General features: G+C 32.0%; 1 protein-coding gene across 1 annotated transcript; it reads right to left on the minus strand.

Moving 5' to 3' along the window:
* Positions 1-314: 314 nt before the first annotated feature.
* LOC132720518 (uncharacterized) lies at positions 315-20,252 on the minus strand. The gene is made up of 5 exons (XM_060704671.1): positions 20,108-20,252; positions 19,269-19,322; positions 18,395-18,451; positions 6,496-6,699; positions 315-1,099 (listed from the first exon to the last, which is right to left on the minus strand). The coding sequence occupies exons 1-5, from the start codon at positions 20,250-20,252 to the stop codon at positions 909-911; spliced, it is 651 nt and encodes a 216-aa protein (XP_060560654.1). The 3' UTR covers positions 315-908.
* Between the last annotated feature and the right edge of the window lie 5,741 nt (positions 20,253-25,993).

Below are 25,993 nucleotides of genomic sequence, written 5' to 3' on the forward strand. Positions count from 1 at the left end.
TTGCTACATTAACGACACATTACTGTATGTATAGGACTACCTTCTTTACTTGTGTAACATCTAACATGCTATGAATCCTTGACCCAAACATTATAAAGTTCACGTTTGATACTTATATTATAACGAATACAAATAAATGGATATTTGAGGCATAATGTGCCTTTAAAAGAAAGTAACACATGAAGATATACCTATACTATTGTAAAAAGCAAATAATCTATGTTATAATTGATATATAAAACACATACACAAAAAACAACACAACATCATTAAACAATAGCGGCAATTCAATTGTGTCATTAATTGTGTGTAGTAAACTTAATTTGTTTTGAAATAACACCCCTTTTAGATACAAAGTCATAGAATTTTTATTTACAAATTATTTACCAACTAAACATGCATTATATGAGGGTCAATTTGGTAGGTAGTTTGATATTCGAATAAACAACTACCTACTAGATGGTAGTTGGGTATTCGCGCGAATAACAAACCGAGTCCCCTGATAGACACAGGGAGACATAGGGTGTTTCAATGTTAAAGAACACATATCTTGCTATAAATGTATATCCGTTATATTAAAGTACTTTCTGTTTTGTGGGGAAACATGCAAAGTTCGAATTACCAACTACCTTCTTGTAGGTAGTTGGGGATTCGCGCGAATAACCAACCAGCTTGGTACCATACTTTATTCTTTGTTTAAAAATGTATGATATGTTCGTTTCAACATTTCATGCTGGTGATAGTGGATTGAGTTACCAACTACCAGCTGTTAAATATTTGAGAACTACTAATAACCAACTACCAGCTAGTAGGCAGTTGGTTATTCAAATATCCAACTACCAGCTACCTCATGATAATTATAATCAGCACATTATTTACAGATGTTGGTAAATGTTCTTCAACGAAAATCAGACGGTTGGTTGAACTTCCGTACGGTCCCAATAAACATAACCACAGTATAAAACAAATACAAGAACACAAAACCAATCAAGTCCGACAAGAAATGCAGCAAAATTGATAAAATGGTAGTCCCAGTCATCTACACGAAATGGACATTCGTCAATCATATCATTCCGGGCACCAAATGTCCACTTACTTCCTGGAATATCAAAAGCATATTAAACGAATTAGACCTTCCTAGTATGAACAATTATGAATTAACAATCGAATGAGCGGACGGACGGACGAACGAAAAAACAAAATAAATATAATTATAATTGGAATGAATAAATGAATGAATGAATGAATGAATGAATGAATGAATGAATGAATGAATAAATAAATAAATAAATAAATAAATAAATTAATGAATGAATGAATGTACGAATATTAAATGAGTGAGTAAGTAAGGAAGTGAGTGATTGTTTAAAAACTTAAGAGCCAATAGATGCTTTTCATGAAGCAATTATTACCTCCCCTGGCCGCTATTTTGAGGGTCATTCCCAATATAAATTATTTTATGCCTCTGATAATTCTAACATTTGCATGAAAACTGAGGGAAAAATCTTTTTCTACGTGTAAAAAGCCTTAAAGGTGAAATATAAAAGTTGCAGTTCCTGCAATTGCAACGATCTCAAACGACAATGCGAAACGACATTTTCCTAATGTCATATCGTATGTCGCATGTCGCGGTTTTGTTTGAGGGTCGACGCGCGACAATTGCAAACGACATGCAACAATCTCAATGACGCTCGACAATGCGAAGCGACATTTGAAATAATATCGTATCGCATATCCCCCTTTCTACTCTTGGAAGGTAAAAAATATCCTCTTCACCGCCTGTTTCCCCGGTAGACGGGCGACATGCGAAATGTCGCTTCGCATTGTCGTTTGAGATTGTCGCGTGTCGTTAGATAATGTCGCCGTCGCATTGGCAGGGTCGACACAAGACAACACGAGGTGACATCGCGACGAAATGAAGTGACATAGCGACAATGCGATACGACACTGGACAATGCGAAGCAACATCGCGATATATCACGATTTTATAGGCGACATTTTCAAGAGGATATCACGACATTGTTCAATGTTGAATGAAATTGTTGCCGTAGTTTGCGATTGTCGCTTTGTAATATCGCTATGTCATTTCGCGTTGTCTCAATTACATGTTTTAAGCAACCGCAGACAATTATATATAGTTGGGCTTCCCTCAAGAAGCGGCTAAGTAATTTATATCATTTAATACCATAAACAACAAGTATGTAACCGGGATACCATTCACAGCCATGCATCCGAAATGTATGATCTTTTTATACATAAAAAATCAACCTATTACTACCGATCTCTTCAACATATTTGCACGTGCCCTGCGGGTTCGAGCGAAAGAAGTTCGACAATATATTTCTGTTATCAATAACAGCAAATGTCTTTGACATATAACGAATATTTTATCTATCGAACCAATGTAAAACTTTTCTTGTTTCTCTTATACTAAACGAGTACTGGCCGCCAAAGTAACAAAAAACTATTCATTTGCACGAGGTCGACATCGATCTTGGCTACGCAGAAAATACAAAGTTACTGTTGCAATCGTTAGAGATAATATAGTTCGATAGATAGGTAGATAATTTGACTACATATTGCATAAATCCTTTTTATTAATGCGGTATCTTTTAAAAACCTGCGAGGCGATAACCCTGATTGGGCACAGACACCTTTTTATGGGAGTTGTTACCCTTGTTTATATATTAGTATAGTGTAATGGAATGGACTTAGAATTAATTTCTGTGACTTAGGATAAATGTTTTCTACCATCAAACAAATATTTTTAAGAACATTCAATGAGCCGTACCCCTTTGTTTCATTTCGAAAACAACCCATTATCCATATCGGAATTATGGCGGCGACAGCTTGGTAGTATACCACAATAGTTATTGCCACAGCCTCGAATGGGAAGGTTAGAATGATGAATATTCTGAAATTAATGGTTCCTTGTCTTTAACCTGTCTTTTCAGCCTCAAATAATATGTTGTGGTTTCTAATATGAATTTATGTTAGAAAATGTGGCTAGAATTAACATGTCGTAAATTTTCTTTTTTATCATATGAATTTTTTCACTTTCTTATATGTTGTGCAGTTTTGGAGACGAATTGTCCACGTGACTTTTATGGTAACGCGTACAGACAATATGGCGACCTAAACACCTCGCTTCAAACGTGTTTTTTAGGTAATTCTTTATTATGTTCCTTTAATTTACATACGAGACCTGTTGCAGCCTACGCGGAATAAAGAATTGCTGTCGCTTATACATGTACCTTATTTTCCACCTCTGCACACCTTATTGTTTTTACAAACACTCAAATATTCAACAGGAAATTTCAATGTTGTCAATTTTTTTGCTGGGTATCATTCACGCAAATATGTATTTTTTGAGAAATTGATGAAACAACGTGTTAACAAGGAGAAAATGTTAATAAAATGTCTTTATTTGAAAAAATAATTATTACTCATGTTGAATGTTGACTGGTCATTTTCTTTTCCAGTCAACGAGGATAAAATTATTTGGGTAACGGGCACGGGTACTTTTTATTGTTGAAAACTCCCACAAAATATTTTAATTGCAAGCAATAGCTTTGCTGGTTATAGCCTAGATATTTATTTAGCAAAATCATGATTGATACATTTATAATATCGGGGAATTTTAAATAATATTAAAAATACACGTACCGTCAAAGGGTCCTGGATATAATTAAGCACCTTTAGGTAGCAAAATACATACTAAATGAAATTTCGATATACATGTTGTCATGTAAATGAATTAATCGCAGAAATTAAAACAAAGTCTCAAATATTAGTAGGACTTCTTGTATTTCAAATTTAGCACAATTACAGTTGTCATTGTTTCATATTTTACAGATATGGAATGTTCCAGCTCGATATTGTTTGTGACAAATGTAGGACACGGACATGTCTTAATGACCACATAAACAGGCTTCTTGGCACTGGAATTAAAATTATATATGTTGTGGTAAAACATTTTACAGCCGAGCAAATCGGAAACGTCACCGGAATGGCGTTTTACTGTTAGTATTAAGATTTTAAAGACATTCAAATCATTTTATCACATAGTTTGTAAAATAAAATACTCATTCTAATATTCTGTTGGTTATTTTCTTTTTTGCTTTAGGTAAAGAAAAAATATTGTTTTGAGACATTGTGTTGAATACCAATAAGATACACGCAGTACCGCGTAGCCTATTATTTCAGCCTATTTCAGGGGTCCTTAGTTTCACGTCTGTCAAGGCTGGATAGAATGGTAGGATACTACATCACCGTTCACCTGCAAATGCACCTGGCTGTTTTGTTTTGGTTTTCTTTTTTTGTTTTTTTTGTCGACTCGAAGATAAAATTTTTTTTTTATTCTAAGAAATCGTTAGAATATAAAAAATAATGTAGCGCGCCAAAGATTGGCTTGATATAATTAAAAACAAACGTTTAAAAACCTACTGTCTGATTTTAGAGGACTAAACTACTCATGTCAGTCTTTGGTGCGCTACATTACTTTTTGATGTTCGAACGAGTCGGCGGGATGTTAACATCCGATTGCGAGCATTTTACAGGTGCGTAATGACGTAGTATTCTACCGTTGGTACATGTATGATTTGGTGTCGGCCCACAGAAATTTCGTACTCTTTGTTCTATAGTTAATCAGCTTTATTCTGGATTCCACTTTTTTTTGATGAATTATATACTGTCTTAATATTTAAACATCAACACTATCTCAGTCAAATGAGGCCCGATTTATAACATGTTCACCATCTTCTTTTACTAATCATCTACTCTTTTGTAACACTGTTGAATTTCACCACTTTAGAAACACCACCTGACTGCTGGCGGTAGTACATCTTTAATCCTTCCGCCAACAAATGAGGTCCTGGAGGAATACACAAACACTACTTTTTAGAAAAACTACGCAGATGTAATAAATACACTTTAAATATGACATATCAAACTAGAGATGACTTAAATTGGGCCACTTTAGAATTGAAAAGAACTACTTTCTAGGACTGGGATTAATTCCGTTCCGGGGTGAGTGAGATCATTTATCCTTGCGTTAATGTTGCATAGGACGGAAAATAAAACATGCATTAACGGATAAAATCACGCGAGCTGAGCCTTTCTATAATGGTTGACCCAGGGCGCCATGTATAATAGCCGGCTGCTATTATAATTTTTTTATGTTCACGTATACACATCTTTATTGTTCAACTGAAATAGCCAATTTAGAATATCAACACACTATGTGTCCAAACATTAATTAGTCTTTTATGTAACAAGTTATTTCTAAAATTAGTGTATGTGTATTTTTTTAAATATATTTTTTCTAAATCTAAAGCAAAAAAGAAAACTTAATGATATCAAAATGGGTCTTTATTTTACAAACAGAGCGATAGTATCTAGTGGACGTATAATTGAATGTTATTGAATTTTAATATTAACAGTAAAACGCCATACCTGTAACGTTTCCGATTTGCTCGGCTGTAAAATGTTTTACCACACAATTTTGTAAGGTCCTGTGCCGAGTAGCCTGTTTATTTGGTCATAAAGACCTGTTAATTCATCAATATCGAAACTGCATTTAACATAGTCCCGTGCTTAATTCTATTAAGGGCATTTTGGTAGTATTTTTTTTATATATTTCAAAATTCTATGAAAGTTTAAGACTAAATGCATCATGATTTTGTTAAATCAATATCTAGGCTAAAACCAGCAAAGCTATTGCTTGTACGTAAAACATTGCACGGGAGTTATCAACAGTAAAAGTACCCGTGTCCGTTACTCAAATCATTTTCCCCTCGTGGACTGCAATAGAAAATGACCAGTCAACATTCAACATGACTTATATATACATTTTCAAATAAAGACATTTTATTAACCTTTTCTCCTTGTTAACCCGACGTTGTTTCATCAATTTCTCAAAAAATACAAATTTTGCGTGAATGTTACCCAGCAAAATAATTGACAACATTGAAAATTCCTGTTGAATATTTGAGTGTTTGTAAAAACAATAAGCGCGGAGGTGGAAAATAAGGTATAGGCGACAACAATTCTTTATTCCGCGTAGGCTGCAACAGGTCTGGTATGTAAGTTAATGGAATAGAATTACCTGACAAAAACGTTCGAAGCGAGGTGTTTAGACCACCATATTGTCTGTACGCGTTACCATAAAAGTCACGTGATTCCCTACCGTGTTGTTGGTAAGACATTGACGGCCCAAACTTGTAATTTAGTGTGGATTACTACTTTTATGTCACAAAATGAAACCAGATGGATGAACACGTGACACATTAATATCATCACCACGGATGCACAGCGAAAAATGCCCAACCGTGCAAATTCAATACTGCAATTTAGCCACGAATCAAAATACACAAAAAACTGTTTATTATAAGGTACGAAATTTCACTTCAAAATAAATACGCATTGGAATGAAACAAGAACTAAAAATATAAAATAACAAAAATAAAAAAGAAACTAAAAAGCAGGTAACCATACCGATAATGAGCCAAATAAGCGAAAACAGGGATTCAACATCCAGACTTATTTCCACAAAAAGATTTTCCATGGCATCCTTCAATTTTTCCACGCAACCCAGTACTGCCAAGGTAATCCAGACTAATAATCCAAAAAGAGATTTCACCAACAAAAACACGGCTACATATTTTTCGTCTGGACAATCGGATGTAATCTTGACAACTCCTATAGGAAAACAAAACATCATTTAGAACATCTCTGTCAGATAATTCAATATATAAAACTGTACACTCATTCTTTAGGTTCTTTAGTTTGATATTGTTTCAAGTTCGGATTTTCTCGAACATGTTAATATCAACAGCCGATTAATTTTGAAATTAAAGTTTTAAAAGTGATTCCAAATTTTAAGTTTATTACACCCCCCAAAAAAAGTACAACAACAACAACAACAACAACAAAACACAAAAACTAAAACAAAGAAAACAACAAGAAAATAAAAGAAAAGGGTCATGATGGCCCTAAACTCGCTCACCTGAATTTAGGAACTCTCCATGACAAAGAACAAGTAATATTGTTAAGAATAAACGAAAGCAGATTTAAAATCTAAATCTAAAACTGATATCAAGTTTATATTTGTATCTGAAGTTGTGCATGTGTAAGATCATCACTGGTTACTGTTGCGAAGGGAAAACAACAGGTTCAAAAGATATGTAAATATAAGGAAAATCAATAATCCCCTTGGGGGACAATTTGACCAATTTTATCAAACTTGGTAGACACTCACCAGAAGATGTTTCATGCTAAATCTCTAAACTCTAGCTTTTTGGGCTTTTTAAAATAAGATTTTTAAGTTTTTACTATATACATATAATAAAAATCAATGACCGCCCGGGACAGGGTCAATTTTCACCGCAGGGCTTTTATTTGAACAAACGTGGTGGACACCCATTAGAAGATGTTTCATGCTAAATATAAGTCATGGTCGCACTTTTATCAGTAATTATTCTTTCTGAATCATGGTCTGTGACTCTGGATAAGACAATGACGATCACTATTGCTATTATTATTATAGAAAGTTAAGGCATAGAAGAGCTAGAAGAAATAGTGGTGGTTTAGTTATTTATATAAAGAAAAGCTACACTAATGGTATATCTGTTGTCAAAAATACCCATGACACAATTGTATAGCTAGAAATTGATCATTCTTATTTTTCACTTGATACATATATTTATTTGTTTGGAGTTTACCTTTGATGACTTGTTTGATTTATTATTTGATGATGTATTATATTTATGATTCCTAGTGATTAGAACTTATGAGTTGGTATTTCCTTTGTAGTTTGAAATGATCAGCTAGATTTTTATAACCCTGGTATTTCTTCAAGACGGGCCCCAGAAGATAATGTATGCAATGCTTGTGGGTTTCGCATGCTTGATTTAGAATTAATGATACAAGTTTGTTCACACTTTTTAAGCAATATTGAATTAGAACTGGTTTTGAATGATGAAGATTTTAGGCGGATTAATATATTTCAACTGTTACCGTTGAACGATTCACCGCTCTTCCTTTTAATTGATATTAATTCTAAGATAGGTAATCAAAATATAAATGATTATGAAAATACCTCGGAGTGTACATTTTATAAATGGTCAGTTAATGACAAGATAAACTTTAGATATGATATCACTTCAAAGCTTCCCGAGTTTAATGCTCTTTTACAAAATAAGGGTACTTTGGGGACCTTTCTATCGATAATTTAGTTGAGGGTTTTTTCTCATTGACTGAAAGAGGGGCCGAACCGTACTTTAAACAATCGCGGTTGTCATGCAATATGCATTCTACATCATGCAATAAAGAGTGGTTTGATCGCGAGTGTGTAGAATCAAATAAACTGTATATTTTAGAGCTTAATTCATTTAATGGAAACAAATCAATAGAAAACAGACAATTACTTTTTGAGCGTAAACGTTCTAATAAACTTTTAATGCGCAAGAAATAAAGAGCGTTGAAGACTAAAAAGGCGTGTGAATTATGCGAAATTCGTAAATCTAAACCAAGGAAAGTTTGGAAACATTTTAAGTCAAAACTTTAAAAGTGTTCCAACGATGTAGAACCTGAAGAATTTTGTCAGATTTTTTCTAGTTTGTTCAATGACATTTGTGATTATAAGATCTACTCGTATAGAAGAGGTAGACAGTTTTATCTCTGAAACAGACTTTAATGTAAATAACCCGTCTATCGAATGCTTGAATATGCCTATAACGTTTAATGAAATACTAATGATTAAGCGAAATAAGGTGCCATGTCCTACCGGTACTTAATTAAATGAGATTTTCATCATACTAATCGGCCATATCACGGACTATTTTAACACTTTATTTGATTTCGGTCATTTCCCAAAAGTATTTTCTTATTGTTATAACGTACCATTATATAAAAAGGGAAATTAAAGGGTTCCGAATAAGGTTTACTGAGGTATAACATTTAATAGTAATTTTGGTAAATTATTTACAAAGGTATTAACGGGTTGAAAAATGGGCGCCTGATAACAATATATAGTCTGTTAAAAAATGGGCGCGTGATAACAATACATAGTCTGTTGAAAAATGGGCGCGTGATAACAATATATAGTCTGTTGAAAAATGGGCGCGTGGTAACAATATATAGTCTGTTGACAAAATGGGCGCGTGATAACAATATATAGTCTGTTGAAAAATGGGCGCGTGATAACAAGACATAGTCTGTTGAAAAATGGGCGAGTGATAACAATATATAGTCTGTTGAAAAATGGGCGCGTGATAACAATACATAGTCTGTTGAAAAATGGGCGCGTGATAACAATAAATAGTCGTTGAAAAATGGCGGCGCGTGATAACAATACATAGTCTGTTGAAAAATGGGGGCGCGTGATAACAATATATAGTCTGTTGACAAAATGGGCGCGTGATAACAATATATAGTCTGTGTTGAAAAATGGGAGCGTGATAACAAGACATAGTCTGTTGAAAAATGGCGAGTGATAACAATATATAGTCTGTTGAAAAATGGGCGCGTGATAACAATACATAGTCTGTTGAAAAATGGGCGCGTGATAACAATATATAGTCTGTTGAAAAATGGGCGCGTGATAACAATATACAGTCTGATGCCCAATTCAGTTTTCGTTCAGGTGTAAGCACCGTTGATGCAATTTTGTTTGCACTCTTAAGTGGAACAAATACTATCCCAAAATTCACGTTTTTGTTGTTGTTTTATAGACATCAAAAAAGCTTTCGATTCAATCTAGCGTAATGCACTTTGATCTAAACTTTTACATCCTGGACTAGATGGTAAATTGAAAGAATCTGTTTATATTTACATGGTAAATACGCTCCTGTAGATATATCGATAAATAACTACAAATGTCTGTTTACATTTGGATTCAAAATATTCCGGATATCGATCACTCGATAGTGATTGGTTATTGATTTGTTATTGTCAGAGAGGAGGTTAATCGAAATAAATACAGTAAAGAACGAAAGTACATTCAGAAAAAATAAAAACCTGACAATGTTTATTTTATTATTATTTTCAGGAAATCGATGACGGAAATGTAAAAACGAATGTTGGGCATAAAAAAAAGAGATGCATGCACAACATTGATATGCATTTTGTTGTTTATTAATTATGTTTAAGTTGTTAAATTACGCAAGTTCTATGGAAATAGTCAAATTCAATTTATCATTTTTGTGGCTATAACGTTTTGACTACGTGTAGATTTTTCATTTGATTCAATATCGGTTGTGGCCACCTCTGCCTCTAAGTAGTGTGTCAACGCGTCAACGAATAGAATTGACGAAACGTTGAACAAGGTTATTCGGAAGATTGTTCCATTCCGCTATCAATGCATTTGTCAGTTAGAGGATATTCTGTGGGGCGTTTTGTCGTTGGACATTTCTGCCAAGCACACCCCAGATACGCTCTATCGGATTCATATCTGGAGACATTCCTGGTCATTGCATGGTATTGACGTTGGCTGAAGCTAAGCTAGCGCGAGTTATCCTCGCCGTGTGAGGACGGACGTTGTCTTGTTGAAACACAGGGGGACCGTTTCTTTGCATAAACGGAATAGCCTCGGCATTCAAGACCTCGTTGATGTATCTCTGGGGGTTTAAGTTGCCGTGTATAACAATAAGCCGGGTCTTTTGTCCCCCCATTATCCCGCCCCATACCAGGACGCTTCCACCACCGAAACGATCATGCGTCTAACACAGACAGGTGCAAACCTTTCGCCCTTTCGACGATAAATTCTTACACGGCCGTCGGAATGACTGAGATTGTAACGACACTTGTCTGAAAACAGGACAGTATTCCAGTCACGTCGCCGCCAGTGACGGTGCGTACGTGCTCACCTAATACGGGCCTGACGATGGTGTAAGGCTTAAGTGAGAATATCGCCTGTATATGGTTATTGCGCTCAATCGGGCGTTGTTGTTCGCGGAACCGATTGTGAATGCTTTGTGCAGTTACGTTAAACGCGGACGCGGTCAAGGTCGTCGGTCTGAACCTGTCACGTAAGCGAGTAAAAACAATTGCACGGTAGTTCCTTTGGGTAGTTACCCTTGGCCTGACTGGCCTTGGACGATCGTGAACATAACCTGTAAGTCAAGAGCGTCTTAAAAGTTCATCAACTGTGTTAAGACTGCAGTTAAACGTTCTTCTCACGTCAACAACAGATGCCACACCCAGCAGCATTCCTTTTGCTTGATTTCTCTCAGCTTCTGATAAATGTGGCATTGTGAAAGCTATGAACTTTAGGTGTGAATAACACTAAATTGTTACTGAACACATGTATAGTGTCTTACATCATAATTTTACATTATAACAGCAGCAGTAGCAATCAAGCACTGTGTTATATTAACTGTATTAATCAAATAAAATAAAATTTCGATCAGCCGAAATCTTTTAAGAAAATAAAATTAAAAAAATGTAATAAGGTTTAATGAAGAGTAAAAAGATTTAAGTAATATTTAACAAATATGAGTGATTAATGACTGTTTTTGTCTACTTATCTACTATTTTGTCTACTGCGTTACTAACACATTAAGGGCATATTTTAGTCTCTTTTTGGTAATTAACATGGATTGTAAGTGCCGTTTTTCAATGTGTAAATTATGTTTTTTGTTCACGTCACAATATTTTCCTTTGTAATACATTTTCGAAATTTTCATGAAAATTAACATTAAATTGGAGACATGCTGCTTAAAGTTGCGGTTATATTTTATAACAACAGTAAAGATTTATTATTGTAACACTATTGATAGATAAACATTAACCTCTCGTTTTTCTTTGAAACTTACATATTGGAAAACGAGGACGACAACAAAAACAAAATAATATATGCTTACATGAAACAAACAGAAGAAAATCCAAATAAACAAATATTGATAACTAAATCTGTGTAAATATGTGTGCGTGTGTCTGTGTTGAAAGTAAGTGGAAGTATATGAGTAGTGTAGATGATGAAAAAAAACAACAACAACAAAAAAAACAACATAAATTAGATATCAGGACATGTACATTTACAACAACAACTGTAGTTTTGGAAACACTTGTGCTCAAATCTCTGTGATATACATACATGGCCTTTTAGTAAGGTCTTAACTTACCAGAACTTTGAAGAAAAAAAATTATTGCAAAACTCGTTGCGTTGACATGATTTTATTGCAGTTTGATCACAACCGGTGTACAGTGAGGTGATGCCAGGTGAATTTAGGCGGGGCTTATCAGCTAGTGGCTAATACTAGCTGACCAATAGCGAGTTAATATATTACATCCGGTTATGCAATAAAAACGAGTTTGCAATTAAACATTTTTTTCTATCGGATTTTATTGAGATTATACAAAAGGCTTTATAAAATGTATCTATGTATATTAGGATTGACATGCAGGGATTATATTAGGGAATAATAAATATATAATGCTCAAACAATAATTTACATTCTAAATTTCATTAGTTTTTTTTATTTTTATATATATATATATGATGAAAGAATGATCATCATGAAATATAAGGATATGCTCATATATGACAACAACTGTAGTTTTGGAAACTCTTGTGCTCAAATCTCTGTGATATACTTACATGACCTTTTAATAAGGTCTTAACTTACAAGTACTTTGAAGAAGGAACAAAAAAAACGAGTTTCGCAATAATTTTATTGCAAGCTCGTTGCGTTGACATGATTTTAATGCAATTTGATCACAACCGGTTTTGCAATAAAAAAGTGTTTCGCAATAAAACTTTTTTTTTCTATCGGATATTTTTTTATATTATACAATAGACATTATAGAATTTATCTATGTATATTAGGATTGACAGGCAGGGATTATATTCGGGAATAATGAATATATATATATATGCATATGATCAAACAATTATTTACATTCTCAATTTCATTAGTCTTTTTTTCTTTTAATATATATGATGAAAGAATGATTATCGTGAATTATCAGGACATTATCATATTTTCAACAACAACTGTAGGTTTGCAAATCTCTGTGATACACATAAATGACCTTGTTATAAGGTCGAAACCTACCAGTGTTTTAAAGAAAAAGTTTAGTTAATAATTTGATTGCAAAACTCGCTGCGATGACATAACTTTGTTGCATTTTTTTCACAACCGGTTTGGCAGGGATCTTCAGGGATTATATTCAGAATTATGAAAACATGCATATGATATTACAAAAATCTTACATTTTAAAAGTCATTTATTTGAATTACATTTTATATGATAATGGAATGGTAATTATGCACATTTGCATTATCAAAAACAACTGTAATTATGCAAATACTTGAACTCAAATATCTGTGATGCAAACACATGACCTTGTTATAACTTCAAAACTTACATGTACTTATCAGAAAATGTTGCAAAAGTCGTTGCGATTGCATACTTTTGTTGAATTTTTTTTTTCACTCGTAGTTTCACAATTTTATTGCAAAACCGGTTGCGTTGACTTAATTTTATTGCAATTTTATCACAACCGATTTTGCAATAAAAAACGAGTTTAAAATATTGTTATATCGGATTTTATTGAAAATATAGTGTAGACATTATTAAAATAATCTTTCCATTTAAGGACCAACATGCAGGCATTATATTCGGCAATAATATATACATGTATATGTCACAACAAAAATTTACATTCCAAAAGTAATTTTTTTACTTTTAATATATATGATTATTAAATGGTCATCGTGAATTATTAGGACAACAACTGTAGTTTTAGCCCCTAGCACCGGTGTAAAGACAACATGATTATACGTAAATCTATCTCACACGTGAATATGTAAAACCTAGAATTATTCTAAAAATTAGGGACTTTGCGATTCTAATTTGAAAGACATAGTTTCCATACGTATTTTTATGCCAATTGCAAACCGGTGCTAGGGGCTAGAACAGTAGTAATATTTGAGATGGTTATTAAATTTTATACATTGTCCTTTTACAGATGCCGAAAAGATAAAGAAATTAAGTTATAATGTTATAAAAAGAAAGAAAGTGTGCTAAATATACTTTTCACCGAGCCCCTAGCACCGGTTTTCGATGAGCATACGCATAGTACTTTCATGCTTTTCTTGTGCTCAAATCTCTGTGATGTACATAAATGACCTTTTAATAATGTCTTAACTTACCAATACTTTGATGAAAGAACAAAAAAACAAAACTTTACTTATCAGTACTTTGAAGAAATAAATCAATACAACATTCGAAATAATTTTATTGCAAAACTCGCTGCGTTGACATGATTTTATTGCAAATTGATCAGAACCGGATTTCCAGAACCACAGTTGTTGTTGAAAATGTAAATGTCACGATGATCTTTTTATGATCATATTCACTTAAGAAAAGCATATATGACTTTAGGAATGTAAATTATTGTAAAACATATACATGTATACATTATTCTCAAATTGTTGTAAATGTCCTGGTATTACATGATGATTATTCTTTCATCATATATATTAAGGTATTACCATCCTAATGTATTACCTCCGCTTTGAAGAGTATTCAAATAGGCTAGCACTACTGTTAACAACATTGAAAATGTTGGCCCTGGGTTCAATACCAAGAAAGGTCAACTTTTTTTTTCTTTTTTCTTTTAACATTATTTATGTACCTCTCATGACCCATTTGGAAAGAAAAGTGTTTGATTTTAATTTTTTAATTTATATAGGTATTTATTGGCTAAATTAAGCTAAATCTAGTAATAAATATGGTACCTGATATTTTCAAAGTGTGAACAAATCAAAACTAGGAAAATGGTCAGACACGTGATAAAAATGGGTGGGGTAGGGTAACATTTTTATACAGATTTCATAAATTTTAGTAGAAACCATAATTTTGCTTATGTGGATTATTAGCTGAATGGTGCTATTTGTTTCTTACCAAAAAATAATGGGAAAACATTTTTCATTAGAATGTTATTGCAGATTATTTAAAGGTTCCTTATTTCAAAAAGGGCCTTCATAACATCCTAGCTTGAGTTCAGAAAAGTGGGCATAACTTGGTTTTCCGTACGGTAAACTTTGTTTAAATTTTGCATACAGGTGTACTTAAAGGTATATATATGACATATGTCAATAAAATCCGAAAGAAAAAATATTTTATTGCAAAACTCGTTTTTATTGCAAAACCGGTTGTGATCAAATTGCAATAAAATCATGTCAACGCAACGAGTTTTGCAATAAAATTATTGCGAAACTCGTTTATTTTTTATTTTTTCAAAGTACCGGTAAGTTAAGACCTTCTTAAATGGTCATGTATGTATATCACAGAGATTTGAGCACATGAGTTTCCAAAACTACAGTTGTTGATGTAAATGTAAATGGCCTGATATTTCATGATGATCATTCTTTCATCATATGTATTAAAAGAAAAAAAATCTAATGAAATTTAGAATGTAAATTATTGTTTGACCATATGCATATCATGTATTCATTAGTCTCGAATATAATTCCTGCATGTCAATCATAATATACGTAGATAAATTTTATAATGTCTTTTGTCTAATCTGAATAAGATCCGATAGAAAAATATTTTTTTGCAAAACTCGTTTTTATTGCAAAACTGGTTGTGATCAAATTGCAATAAAATCATGTCAACGCAACGAGTTTTGCAATACAATTATTGCGAAACTCGTTTTTTTGTTCTTTTTTCAAAGTACTGATAAGTTAAGACCTTACTAAAAGGTTATGTATGTATATCACAGAGAATTAAGCACAAGAGTTTCCAAAACTACAGTTGTTGTTGTAAATTTACATGTCCTGATATTTCATGATGATCATTTTTTCATCATATATATTAAAAGAAAAAAACTAATGAAATTGAGAATGTAAATTATTGTTTGACCATATGCATATATATTCATTATTTCCGAATATAATCCCTGCCTGTCAATCCTAATATACATCGATAAATTTTATCATGTCTTTTGTATAATCTCAATAAAATCTGATAGAAAAAATTATTTTATTGCAAAACTCGTTTTTATTGCAAAACCGGTTTTAATCAAATTGCAATAAAATCATATCAACGCAATGAGTTTTGCAATAAAATTATTGCGAAAGTCATATTTATTTATTTCTTCAAAGTACTTGTAAGTTAAGACCTTATTAAATGGTCATGTATGTATATCACTGAGATTTGAGCACACGAGTGTCCAAAACTACAGTTGTTATTGTAAATGTACATGTCCTAATATTTCATTAGGTATGGTCATATTTGGAAAGTCAGTCGAAGACTTGCAATCGAATCTGAATAATTTACAGTTTTATTGTGATAAATAGGGCTTAGTGGGCAACACAGATAAAACTAAAACAATGGTTTTTAGGAAGAGAGGAAGAATCAGAGAAAATGAAAAATGGTCATACGATAATACTTTATTAGAGACAGTTGATAACTTCAACTATTTTGGTGTAGTCTTTAATTATACTGGGCCTTTTCAACTTCATAATCAGCATGCTAAAGGAAAAGCTATGAAAGCCCAAAATGTTTTATTTCTTTATATTAACAAATATGATGTGACCCCTTCCGTTTCACTTCAACTCTTTGATACATTTATTGCCTCAAAGTTAAATTATTCTTGTGCAATATGGGGTTTTATATAATCTAAGGATATATAAAGGATTTAATTTGAAATTTTGCAAGTCATTTTTAGGCGTAAAAACACAGTACATGTACTGCAGCAGTTTGTTCGGAGTTAGGGCGATATCCTCTTTATATTCAAAGATATGTTCAAATAATAAGATTCTGGATACATATTCTTCATTCAAATAATAATATCTTAAAATCTGTTCAATATTCAAACGTAGATTAGTTGATGGTTTTATACAAAAGGTAAATGCAGGATTTCAGTCTAGTCAAATATTGTCTAGCCTGTATGTACATTTTATTGAAAAATTTGAACCTGCATTCCATCTTGATAATGTATTTATAAAATCCTACAGACACAATTTATCTCGTATTAGGTTATCTTCTCATAATTTAAAAATAGAGGCAGATTGTTATGGTACTACTTAACATCCACGTTCAGAAAAAAAATGCGAATTATGTAATCGTCAAAAAATTGAGGGTGAATCTCATTTTATTATCATTTGTAATTGTTATACTGCATTACGTAGGGAGGTCATTAAGCCATATTTTTACAGAATGTCGTGTATGTTTTATTTTTTGCAGTATTTGAATTCATAAAATGAATCCGAATTCATTGGACTTGCTTAATACATCATCTTTGCGCCGATATGACTTTATAAATATTACCATTTAAAAACTATTTCTACTAGTATGTGCGTGATAATTTAGCTCCTTAACAGCAACAGTATGGTATTTATTATGTATTTTAAATCGTTGATTTACAACATATTAAAAATATGAAAGTCATTTTTGCAACGTATCAATTAGATTAACGCCAACTTTGTATTGTTTAAATATGAACATTCTCCATATATACTTCTGTTTAAAAATATTTATTTTCAATATGATACTAGTACAATGACTTTTGATTTATGTATTACGTGTTTTGCATTTATGACTATGTATTCGTCAATTAACTATATCAATCTTAATATTTAAGCTCTGGCTCCTTGGGTTCTTTAACAGAGTTTTTTTAAAAAGTTTTTACTATATACATATAAGGATAATCAATGACCTCCGGGGTGAGGCCAATTTTGACCACAGGGCTTTTATTTAAACAATCTTGGTAGACACTCACTAGAAGATGTTTTCGAGCTCTGGCTATTTGGACTTTTTAAAAGAAGATTTTTTAACGTTTTTACTTTAAGGAAAAGCAAAAAGTAAATAAATAAAACCCGGGGCGGGACCAATTTTGACCAATGGCTTTTAATGAACAAACTTAGTAGACACTCACTAGAAAATGTTTTATGTCAAATATCAAAGCTGTAGCTCCTTGGTTTCTTTTAAAGGATATTTTTTAATTTTTTCCTGCGGTTGCCATGGTAACCAGAGTTCTCCATGGAATTAAATTCTTTGAACAATATCATAAGGTGACCACCAAAGGAAAACTCCTATGAAATTTGGATGAAATTGGCTTAGTTGTTTATTTGGAGATGTCGTTTTAAGTAAGAGTTTACGGACGGATGGATGCCGGACGAATTGTGATCACAAAAGCTCACCTTTACAATTTGTAATAGGTGAACTAAAAACGATTAAATTTTACTTGCAAGAAAATTGTATTCATGTATTCATGACTTCATCAATTCTATGCAGTCAGAACAGTTACTGTTTAAGATTTCCAATACATGTGTAGACTTTCATAAATATTTTAGAGAAGGCATTTCCAACGTCTATAATTATTTTGGAAAACATTACTTCTGCTATACGCAAATGTTCTTTGGTAAAAAAAATGGACATACCTGCTATAAATCTAGCAACATGTATGCCAATGAATATGAAAATAATTAGACCAATCTCTGAAAAAGAATATAAATATATTAAAATAAGTTGAAAAGACGTTTTATTTAGAACTCAAATTATAATAACTATTGTATAATATGTATTGCAGAAAATTAAAGATACTGCACTTGAAAACAATACTGACCACATAATCCATGCTCTGGTCATACGCGAAAATGGTACACTTTTGCTTATCACCGTGGGTTCAATTTCAGACCATTTATTTCAAAAGAAGAATCGTTTTACAAACTAATACGAAAAGAATTGTTCGAAGCATCACATCGAGCTGTATAAAGTATACCAAAGGTTTTACATAACAAACCGTTCGGTGACTACAAACACTCCGTTCGATATGCCGACTCTATAGTAGAATAACTTTTGTATACGTATCTTGTAAGACCGATTTTGAAAATAAAATCAATATGGTTTTCAATCGGAATACATTGTATCTTAGTTATTTTTCATAATCCGCAGTTTGACGGAAAGAGCCGAGAAGATGCGATTGCATGGTTTGTACAACATGGTCAGATTTACGTCCAACTAGTATAATAATAATAATAAATATGAAAGTTACTAAGGAAATCGAGCATGCAAATCGTCATTTACAGGCAGCGACAATAGTACTCATGGATCATTTTTTCCAAATGAACAATTACATTAAAAGATTCTAGTACTTAAGTAGTGAAAAAATCATGCTATGAACGACACCGTCTACATATTCTTAACAAAAGTAATGCTGAAAATGGCGGAATTTATTTTCATAAGAAGAACATAGAAATACCTAAGTAGACGATTTGACTGAAATAGTTTCGTTCTATTTATTTTTAGACTTACTTTTTCTCTTGAAAATACTGCTGACAACTTTCACAATGCCACTTCTAGCTATCTCTGTAAACGCAAAAATATTGGACAAAATGTTTTTTTGTGCTGTTATGATACATTTGTTTCAAAGCTATTTTTGTTAAGGTTTAAGTCACATCGACACGTTTTTATTGTCATATGGTGAATTTCCAGCTTTCCCGGTGAAGGAAGACCATAGGTGCCCCTTCGTGCATTATTTCAGACACGGACCTGATCCTGATGACAGCTCCCTGGATATCATCCTCACATGAAGAATCCAAGGTCCGTGGCGGGACTCGATTCGAGTTCAGTGCAGTGAGGAGTATGTTGTCCGAAACTGCCGGCCTAAACCACTGGACAGCAGAGCATCATACCGGCAATAAAACTTAGCGTGTTTCATAATTTATTCTCTTTCTTTATAAAAACTCAAAGTTACGTCCTCTTAAAAATAATCTAAACTGTTAAAGTTGGTCGATGAAATACTTTGTATTCTTATTATTTTAGTACTTTTTAAAAGAAGAAGTAAGATAAGACTTGCATCATGTAGGTCTAACCAGTGTCAGAATTTTCGGCTGCTAAAGTTTAATCATTTTTTCATGCAGCCCATCACATTACCTTTTTCAAGTAGAATAAGTCGATTAAAGAATGTAAATGCGTACTTTGGTAGAAAAACAATGTTTGAAATATATATCTCAAACATTTAATGCTAATAAAACCTTTTGAAAAATTGAAATAATTTTGTTATATACATAGAATGAAAAGTATAAAATACTTGAAACTCTCTCATTTACGCCGTGCTATCAAACATAAGATTAAATGTAAGAAATACTTACGGAAATAGATTTCGCACTGTCCGCAATCAGATTGGTTTGGTTGATGCTGATGTTGAAGATTATGTGTAGATCGCTGTGGTGGAGCTCTTGGTTGAACTGGTGTGTTCGACAAAATATGTAACATAAATATATAAGTAAGATACATAATAAACCAAGGACTATATATATTTCACACATAATAACCCGTAAATCAATCAATTAGATAAAACTATATCACTTCGCCTTAAAGTGACGTAATGCCCATCAAAACTAAAATGTTGTGGGAACAGGTAAAGTTAAAATAAGTTTACATTTTGCCATATTTGGTTCGAATTTTATATTTTATTTTCATGAATATTCAATAACGCACGTTTCACGCAGAAATTATATAAATATCCTTCAGAACGTATCGGTTATGCTCAGTTGATAATCAACTCAATCTTTTTACATTTAAGGCAGTTTGTATATGTTATCCTAAACGTTTTGTTCAATCACCAGTAAAATAGTCAATCTTTTGAAATAAACAATTATGTAAATTTTATGACGTCATTTTACATTTATTGAACAGCCATGTGTCGCAACGACGCTAAATGTCGCACTTGCTGCTAAATGTCGTACTATTGTCAATAAATGTCGCAACCGCCGCTAAATGTTTCAAAAAAGTTTGCCGTAATATATCGCCATGACGAGGTTAAATATCGCACCATTTTTCCTTACTGTTAATGTCAAACTCTACAGTAAAATGTCAGATAGGAAAGGATTTGCTGTAATGTACAAAGAAATTGGTTAAAACTGAAGCCATCTTAATATAAATTATCGGCAACAATTTATGCCAAAGATCCCCTTTGTAATAAAACACATTTGTTAAACTTGATTCAAGCTACGACATCAGCAGCTTCAGATGGATATTATACACCGAATAGTTTATTCTAGAAATATTCTATTGAAATTAACTCTAAGATTATAATTTTCTATATTTTGTTTCGGCTTTTCACATACAAGCATGTTTGCCTGCATTGTTTTCGCTATTATATAAAAGCTATTATACTATATTTGCTATTAGTTTGCCGCAATCAGATTACAATTTTGTAAAATTCATTAATGCAATCATCATTTAAGGTGATAAACCCACTGTGTCTTTTCTTGAGAATGTTAAAGATGTTCGAAGTGTAAATGCTGCCGTTGTAACAGAAATGCATTTTCGAGTCTGCCTATATATAATAACGTAAAATGCTCTTAAATTTGCTGCTAACTCAGACAGAAAATCAAGCGCACTGTTTTATTTCTTTATTTATATTGTACTTATATCCATATTGAGGCTTTTAAACTATCATTTGTAAAAGTTTTCTGATGACAGAAAAATGCTAATGTGAAAGGGCAAAAAGATTTTTTATTGACGCAGTTACCGGATTAAACAATTTCTAATACGACCAAATTTTTTATTTTTATTTCAGTAATCTCATATGTCATTCACTGTTGAGTTCATATACGTAGGGTTATTCGTTGTATTTCAGGCAATGTGAAATGGCACTGAATTGAGTGACTCCGTCTGATTTATATTAATGTTTACTGTATGTCATTAAAAAGTGTTTCTTCGATGCACCTATGCATTGATAACTTTTCAATCTTGAGAAAATATAGCAATTGAAAGTTTAAAGGTATATGCTTCAGTAACATAGACATAAAGGCAGATTGAAAACTGTATAATATTATCTGTTTAAACTTTGAAAGAGCTTAGATCAAAAGTAATTTTTTTAAATACATGTTTGACCACTGCTTAAAACATTGCAGTGATTTTACAAGTATAGAGATACATGTATGCCAGACTGGACATCCGTGGCATCCTTACTTTAGACATTGTTCTCTTGATATTCCTGATTGACAGACAGTTTAAAAAAACAGCGGAAGGTTAAAAAGTGCATTTTACAAATTTAACAGATACAATAAAAAGAAGAAGTAAGATAAGACTTGCATCATGTAGGTCTAACCAGTGTCAGAATTTTCGGCTGCTAAAGTTTAATTATTTTTTCATGCATCCCATCACATTACCTTTTTCAAGTAGAATAAGTCGATTAAAGAATGTATATGCGTACTTTGGTAGAAATTCCCCTAGAGTTATATTTGAAAAACAATGTTTGAAATATATATCTCAAACATTTAATGCTAATAAAACCTTTTGAAAAATTGAAATAATTTTGTTATATACATAGAATGAAAAGTATAAAATACTTGAAACTCTAAATTTTCAGAGAATTATACATCATCCTTTTAACATTTCATAGCGGACTTTAAAGGTTGCAAACCGATACCCCGCTTGGTTTGAGTTACTATTGTTATATATTTACCAATTCAAAACATATCTGTGAAAATAGCCTCCTTATAAATAACAATAAGGCAATGGAATATTTTTTTAAAGTCTGCCCTTTAATAAAAGGGCGGACAGCTCTATGTCCCTCTCTCGTAAGAGAATGGGAATCCTGTGATGCGTATATGTGGTGGCCAAAGACATTCCTTACAACATGTCCTCGATGCATGTTTGTGGTCGCATGGTCGAAAATCGCTAATTAAATGACAAAGTTTGGTAAGGAACAGCCTGGAACAAAATCTTAATCTTCTTAAAAACTACTGAAATCGTAATAGAAGTTTTAAAAGCCGAATTAAGACTTTGATTCTCTCTTAAATAGGGTAGTTTACAATTTTTTACTACCAATTACAACTAAATTGGAATTTTTATTCATAATTAGGAGAAATAAACCCAGTAAAACTTTTAAATTTTTACAATTAGAAGATCTTAGAAGTTTTAATGCCTAATTGGGAGAAATAAAAACACTATTAGGAGTTACGAAAAAAATCTTTATTAGAAGAAGCACCAAAAGACTTATAATGAAAAACACCCTAATTTGAACTTTGTACCCTTCAATTACATTTTCTCTATAAAGAACAAATAAGTAATTTACTGCTCCTGATAAGTTTGTAAAACTAATAAATTCTTATTAGGATATGCGAAGTCCTAATTAGTTTTTAAACAATGAAACATCACACCAACACAGTAAGCCAAGATAAATAATTTTCCAGAACACCTTTCGTGCCCCTCCGTGACGTTATATAGCTCTATAGCTTCTTCACATAAACTAATCCTTTGGGATTAATAACCTTTTGGTTATTCAAACCCACAATGGCAAGGGGCAAGCAGATGGAAACTAGTTTAATCACTTATTTGCAAAGTTCGCAAAGTAGAATATCTAAATTATGAGTATAATATGCACATATCTTGTATCGTAGTTGCATAATCTAATTAAATAAATGGTTTTTACATTTTAATTGCCGAAAAAGACATTTAAAGTGTATTTGTCTATTCTTGAAAGTATGCAATACCATAAATATTTATGGTGATAGTATTAGGTATGATAACAAACCATGAAAGAATTATGTGTGGATGTTGATTGAACAATTTTTTAGAAATTCATCATATAAATGTCATGTAGAATAAGATTAACAGTTCTTTTTTTGTTTAAGAAATATTCTGTTCGAATATCCAAATGAAACGTTTCTATTGTTTTATCTATATTTGAAATACATGTTTTTCTTGACAATGTGCCGATTGCAAACCAAGACCAATCCATTTAAAAAGCATTTGTCATCTTTAGTCGGCAGATGTATCGGGACATTCCTTTATGTCCAAAAAAATAATAAATATGTACAGATTAAAATCGTGCGAATTAAATGTTACCATTGCGACATTGAGCGGCAGAATATTTTTCGACAATGAGCGGCAATGATGCGCCATTTAGAGGCATTTGTGGCGTTAAGTGGCGTTGCAACATATAACGGCGCCACAGCGTATAAAATTGAAATTTTCCTTCTCATTTGAAGGTTTGAATCAGAACAACCAGACTACAAAATATAATGGGCATTCTCCGCTTCAAAATTCGACTGAACTCAAACATTCTTACTTTCCAACCATTTGAACAACCACAACTCGTATGCATTTTCTTTAAGAAGGAGACTTGTATTTTAATTCCACTACATTTTAATTTTTTTAAACGACTAAAATGAATTATTGATAATTGATTTGGTCGTTGCCATGTTTTTGATAATCGTGACTTTAAAGATATAATATGCTCATCTTTGCGTAAACTATTTTTATCACAGAAATGTATTATAATCTATGTCATTCTTACCAAATACGTCCAATTTGAATTACAGAAAGATTAAATTATGTATTAGAAGCTGCGGTTCCTATTGAAAGTAAAATGGGTATTTTCTAAAAAAAATTGTCAGTTTTTTAATGACACTATATATTCATATTGTAACCACCTATAGTGTGTAGAATTTTAAACACAACATATCTACTTTGTGTGTAGTTAGAGCATGTTTTTTATATTTACAAAGAGACTGTGTAGCAATTATAAATATTTTCAAATATGAAATTCGAGCATAGTATATCTTTAATATCTTCATATACATTACACGACAGGCATTATTTCATTAATCCTAATAATTTTGACAGATTGCATTTCATTTATAAACAGTTCTTTTACTTTCATCTAATAAACGTTCTATTTATAAATGCCAGTAGGATAGGGGCAACTTTAGGGATACTTACTGCACATGCGCGGCGGCCATTTTGGACAATAGTTTGAATGCCATTACGCAATCTATTTTTGTGTTGGCTTCATAGTAATTACGTGGATTCGTAATCAAGTAGTATGAATTATAAATTTAATATTGTAAGGCGCGTTCTATAACACAGGCTATTAGAATACGACAAAGGTGTAATGTTAGTCAGATTACTTATAGAAAACGTCTATTATAATTATGACAAAGGGAATTATTTAGGAATGTATAGATAATGATTGCATTGGAAGAAAAAAAGTGGGTTTTTTGGACTAGCAAATTTATATAAAAAAGTATTCCTTATGTCAAAGTTGAATAAAATATAAGCGTTATAATAATTTGAAGAATAAATAAACATGGATGAATTTGTGATTTTGGTGTAAACTGAATATTGATAAATATTTGTTTGCTATAAAGAATAAAGATATCCCTTTTGAATAGATTCCTATAAGATAAAAATTAATATGCTAAAATACTATACTTATAATCATTGCGTTCGATAAGAAAATATTTAGTTCTGACAACGTTATATTTAAGCAAATATATAAACGTTATAAAAATGTTTAAATGAAAGACAGAGTTATGATTTTGGTCAAATTTTCAGTAATAAATGCTGTTTGTTTAACAGAATAAAGATATCACTTTTGAAAATATTAGAATAGGGTAAAATAATAATACTGATGTATACTTATACTAGAAACATAACTCGAATACAGAAATAAATAACGGTCTACATCGTCCAAAAACTTAAATCTAAATGAATGTGATACATTTTTTGTGATATAGATATCTTAGTCACAAGCCTATATTTCGGTATGTCTTATATAATAAAGTATATGAGCAATAATTTATTATTAAAAGCATGGGCAATTTAACTAGATTCTCTAGATATAGATGTAATGATTTAATAATTCATCAGAATGTCCTTAATGTTTGCATGTATATGTACACATTTTAACGTAAGTTATAATGTGTGCGAGCATTTTGATATTGGTAAAGGAATGACGCTTTTTTATTTGTAAATCAAACAGTTTTAAAACAGAATGAAAAAGGAAACGGCGTTTCTGAACGTTTAGGCTTCAAAATGAAAACTACTCATGCTATTGAAAGGCGCTGTGTTAAACAGTGTTAAAGTTCGCCGGTTATATCAGCTAAATGTGGTTAGCGTTTTGAACTAACAAAAAGTTTTTCCTTCTATATTGGACTGTCACAGTTTAGAAAACGTATGGATAATACGATAAAAGTCGTTTACACAAAACCGAAAAACACGAATTATCCAGTTCCGTGTTA

Source organism: Ruditapes philippinarum, unplaced genomic scaffold, assembly GCF_026571515.1.
Source record: "Ruditapes philippinarum isolate M1 unplaced genomic scaffold, ASM2657151v2 ctg1183_1_1_1_1, whole genome shotgun sequence".
Classification (NCBI taxonomy): domain Eukaryota; kingdom Metazoa; phylum Mollusca; class Bivalvia; order Venerida; family Veneridae; genus Ruditapes; species Ruditapes philippinarum.

Coding starts and splice junctions, on each gene's coding strand:
- LOC132720518 (XM_060704671.1), bottom strand. CDS start 20,252: ATGTATCTTACTTATATATTTATGTTACATATTTTGTCGAACACACCA. Junction 19,323..20,107: donor ACAGTGCGAAATCTATTTCC/GTAAGTATTTCT, acceptor TTGCGTTTACAG/AGATAGCTAGAAGTGGCATT. Junction 18,452..19,268: donor CAGTATTTTCAAGAGAAAAA/GTAAGTCTAAAA, acceptor ATTCTTTTTCAG/AGATTGGTCTAATTATTTTC.